Source organism: Leptodactylus fuscus, chromosome 7, assembly GCF_031893055.1.
Source record: "Leptodactylus fuscus isolate aLepFus1 chromosome 7, aLepFus1.hap2, whole genome shotgun sequence".
NCBI lineage: Eukaryota > Metazoa > Chordata > Amphibia > Anura > Leptodactylidae > Leptodactylus > Leptodactylus fuscus.
Window position 1 is genome coordinate 25,137,437 of NC_134271.1, and position 4,243 is coordinate 25,141,679.

Sequence of the window (4,243 nt, forward strand, 5' to 3'; positions counted from 1 at the left end):
ATACAGTGACTTGGGCATGTTAGATGCCCCCAGACATGCTTCCCCTGCTGTCCCAGTTGCATTCCAGGGTTTTGGCATCATTTCCTGAGGTGTCATTGTGGACTTGGTGACTCTCCTGAGTCTAATAGTGGTTCCCCCCTTAACAATAATTTTTTCCGCATAGACTAATGGGATTCGATATTCGATCGAACAGTCGAGTATTGAGCGGCTACTCGAATCGAATTTCGAACTTCGAACATTTCACTATTCGCTCATCTCTAGTGTATACATGTAAAGATGTCATTTTAAATAAAGAAAAAAAGGGTCCAAACTTAATTATATATTTATATAGTGATCTCTATCATATATATCCCAGTGTGAACAGGTGCAAGCTACCGTGGCAGTATGCAAAATGCACTATACACACATCACTAGCACATATAACAATAGAGATCCAAATGGTATTACCACTATTGTTAAAATTAACTAATATAATCTATAAACTACACAAATAAGTTTAAGGCTCTTTGTGAATAGGCGCAAGATACCCTGGCAATATTAAAAATGCAAAAATAGTAGCAGCAGCCATGTACACACAGCACTAGCTCATATAGACACTGGGCTGTGCTGTCTGAACACTTCTGTATGTATGTTACAAGGGGGCGTGGCTTCGTCCACAATTAGACTAGCACTGCCTTTAATTACACAGGTTTAGTTAATTAGTATAGAAGTAGATATAGGTTTCAGTCCTGAGCTGACTTAGGCTACTTTATATAGAGTACGGCTTTGGATCTTACTTCTCCTGTGGTCACGGTGTAGCCTTGTTTTGGGTCCAAGGCAGGTGAGTTGTATGGTCCCATCTGTATGCAGTCGCCTTGTTGGGGCAGGTACAGGGGGCTTCTTACTGTCTGATCAGATATGTATAATGAACAGTCTCTAATTTATATGTGTAATTTATAGACTGTATTAGTTGGTTTGCTAATTGGTATAATGACATTTGGAGGCTTATTTTTATGTCCTAGCGCACGTTGTGCTGCAATACATATATATATATATATATATATATATATATATATATATATATATATAGCAAATAGCTGTGATCTGCATTGCATCACAATCTATATTTAAAAAAAAACAAAAACTGCACTTTTGCTCAATATGGTTTTAGCGCCGCACGTGGTCTCTGCTTCCCTGTATCTATTAGGGATCGTTCACACTACCGGTAGTGTCCGCTCCTAGTGTCCGTTCAAAATCTCGCACGGACATTAGGAGCGGACCCTAGCTGTGTCCGTGACACTTGTCATTCATTTAAGTGCGTTCTTTTGCACTCCGTGCCCTTCCTTCACTGGCCGCATGTAAAGATGTCCGACTTTTCAAGCGGACAGAAAAACCTGACATGTAGGGGTGCAAAAGAATGCACCCGATCGCCATTTAAATGAATGACAGGTGTCACGGACACAGTTAGTGTCCGCTCCTAATGTCCGTGCCAGATTTTGAACGGACACTAGGAGCGGACACTACCTGTCGGACACTGACGGTAGTGTGAACGCTCCCTTATATGGCTACAAACTCCACTCCATGTCATTGGCGTTATCACTTATATTACTAACTATATATTGATTATTGCTGGTTTATTGTTACTGGTCGCTCAGTTTAGTAGATTTTGCAGGTTTATGTAAATCCACCCTTACCCTGCTTTGTGATGTCTTCTCTATTTACTGGTTGTCTCCCTAAATGTCTTTATGCAAGATGGAGGTGCGAGGAAAACTCTGAAGTTTCTGTTTAAAGTGCTGCTGCTATGCGTTCCTGCCATGGTTTTTCCCACAGTGCTTTATAGCTGCGAATCGTCCTGTGGGGCCTTAGCCTAAGGTTGAGGCTCCACGCTGCAGAAACAGTTTTGGGTTGTTTTTTTTTTTAAAGCCAAAGTCAGGAGTGGATCGAGCAGAAGATGGAAGTATAAGAACTTCCTTTGTATTTCCCATTCCTCTTGTAGCCATTCTTGGCTTTGGCTCAGAAAAACGCAGCAAAACCTGTACTAAAAAAGCTGCGTTTCTGCAACATGGGGTCTCAGGCTAAAACTGACTCAAAAAACCGGGTAGCTGCGACTGAAAGCCGATGCACTGCACTGGCATCCAGCCGTGTACTTCACTCTGGATTAGGTCCAATGAATAGGCCTAGTCTGGAGGAGGGAGTGTCTTCAGGCTGAATCGCAAGGTGACTCCGCCTGAAGAATGAGCATTTCTTCTTTTTCTATCAGCCGTTTCTTCCAGCTCCCAGAAAAAAGACCTGAGTGGCTTCCATTGATTTCAGTGGGAGCCTTTTTTCTTTTTTTTTTTTTTTTTTTTCAGGATTTTGAGGTGGATACGGCCTCAAAATCCTGACCAAAAAACTCCATGTGAACTCTCCCTAAGAGGCATGCTCTTGTAATAAACTGGAGGCGTCTGACTCCATCCTGGGCAGTTATTAGCACTGTCGTACTATGTCAGTCTTAATAACTGGACCCCATTGACCATATTATGATAGTTGATTTTTCTGCTAATCATTTATTACAAGTATTAGTAAGATTAAAGGCATCGTCCATGAATTAAAGCACCCCCCCCCCCAAAAAAAAAACAAAAAAACAAAAAACAAAAGCGAAACAAAAAAAAAATTACACTCCTGTCTGTCGGTGCCCTTCCCGCTTCATTCTGAATTGCTCGAAGCTCTGAGGCCCACATGACCACTGAGACTAGTCATTGGCTTCAGAAGTTCCTGGTCAGGAACGGTTTTGTGAGGGGCATTACTGATCCCTCTTCAGTGATTATTGATCATTCTCATGTGAGCCTCAGGTCTTCCAGTGACATGATCCCACCATGAGACAGAAAAGACCCCATTGGTGGACAAGGAGCACGGGGAACAAATGAGTGGTTTGGGTTTTTTGTGTTTTTTGGTTTTGTTGTTTTTTTTCATTGTACACCTGCCCCATTTGTTGCTCCACTTCCAGGACAACCCTCTTAATATGTGACCATAGGACCATTACTATTTATCTGTAAATGTTCTTCTTTTTCTTACAGTCCAACTGTTGGCTCAAGAACTGAAGAGAACCATCTCAAGCCTCCTCAAGCAGCTTTTGTGAACTGGCGTGTAAATTCGTGTGTTTGTAATGCCTTGTCTAAAACAATTCTCAAAAAGAAGTTCGGCCATTTTCTTTTTTCTTGTTCAAAGTTATATTATTTTTTTATTATGTACCTTTTACTATAGTAGACAAGAACCATCGTACAAAAAGCAAGACATTTTACCAAACTGTTCAATCCGTCCAAAAAACCTCTTACCAAACCATGAAAGAACAGTGCTGCAAAATCAGATGATGTCATCAAATCAGTCTTCAATCATTATTCTTCTCTGGACGTGGCCCTCAGGGTATACTTTTCCTCTCAACCAATGTCCACCATCAGTTGATTCATCTGGTTGCTTCTTTACAGTAAACCGCAGTATGTATTCAGTGGCAAATGCTGTTGTTCTTCACCATAGAGATGTATCTGGGTCCAAATCATTTCGGATACCTCATCTACCAAGGCCTCCCCATCAGTACTGGGTTTGGTTCAGCCAGGAGCCTCCTTCACATCTCAGAAACCTAACCATCATGGACAATATCATAAACTTGACCATGTCCTACAGGACGGACTCTGACATCTTCACTCCCTATGGATGGTTGGAAAAATATGACGAGAAGGAAAATTTTACCATTCCTAATAAGACCAGGTTGGTTGCTTGGATAATAAGTAACTGGAGAACAACTCACATGAGATTTCAGTATTTCAGTGAATTAAAGCCACATATCCAAGTAGACATTTATGGAAAAAATCACATGCCTCTTCCAAGAAATCTACACTTGCAGACTTTGTCCAAATATAAATTTTACCTTGCTTTTGAGAATTCCATTCACGAGGACTATATAACAGAAAAGCTCTGGAGCAACTCGTTCTTGGCTGGGACGGTTCCGGTTGTCTTGGGTCCTCCACGTAAAAACTATGAACGTTTCATCCCACCAGACTCCTTTATCCATGTAGATGACTTCTCAAGTCCTAAGGAATTGGCCTCTTACCTCCACAGTCTGGACAAGGATGATCAAAAGTATCAGCAGTATTTTAACTGGAGGTCTAAATATCAGCCGGTAAAACCAAGGAAAACTTGGGTTACCGAATATTGTAAAGTGTGTAAAGCAATGAAAGAAGCCCCGATATATAGAACAATTCCAAGTATTGCTGAATGGTTCAAATAG

General features: G+C 41.2%; 1 protein-coding gene across 1 annotated transcript; it reads left to right on the top strand.

The window, feature by feature from the left end:
* The first annotated feature begins 3,124 nt into the window (after positions 1 to 3,124).
* LOC142212538 (3-galactosyl-N-acetylglucosaminide 4-alpha-L-fucosyltransferase FUT3-like) lies at positions 3,125 to 4,243 on the top strand. The gene has a single exon (XM_075280498.1). It carries the CDS (start codon positions 3,125 to 3,127, stop codon positions 4,241 to 4,243), a length of 1,119 nt encoding a protein of 372 aa, XP_075136599.1.

Excerpts from the sequence above, each read along its gene's own strand:
- LOC142212538 (XM_075280498.1), top strand. The coding sequence starts at position 3,125 with ATGCCTTGTCTAAAACAATTCTCAAAAAGAAGTTCGGCCATTTTCTTT.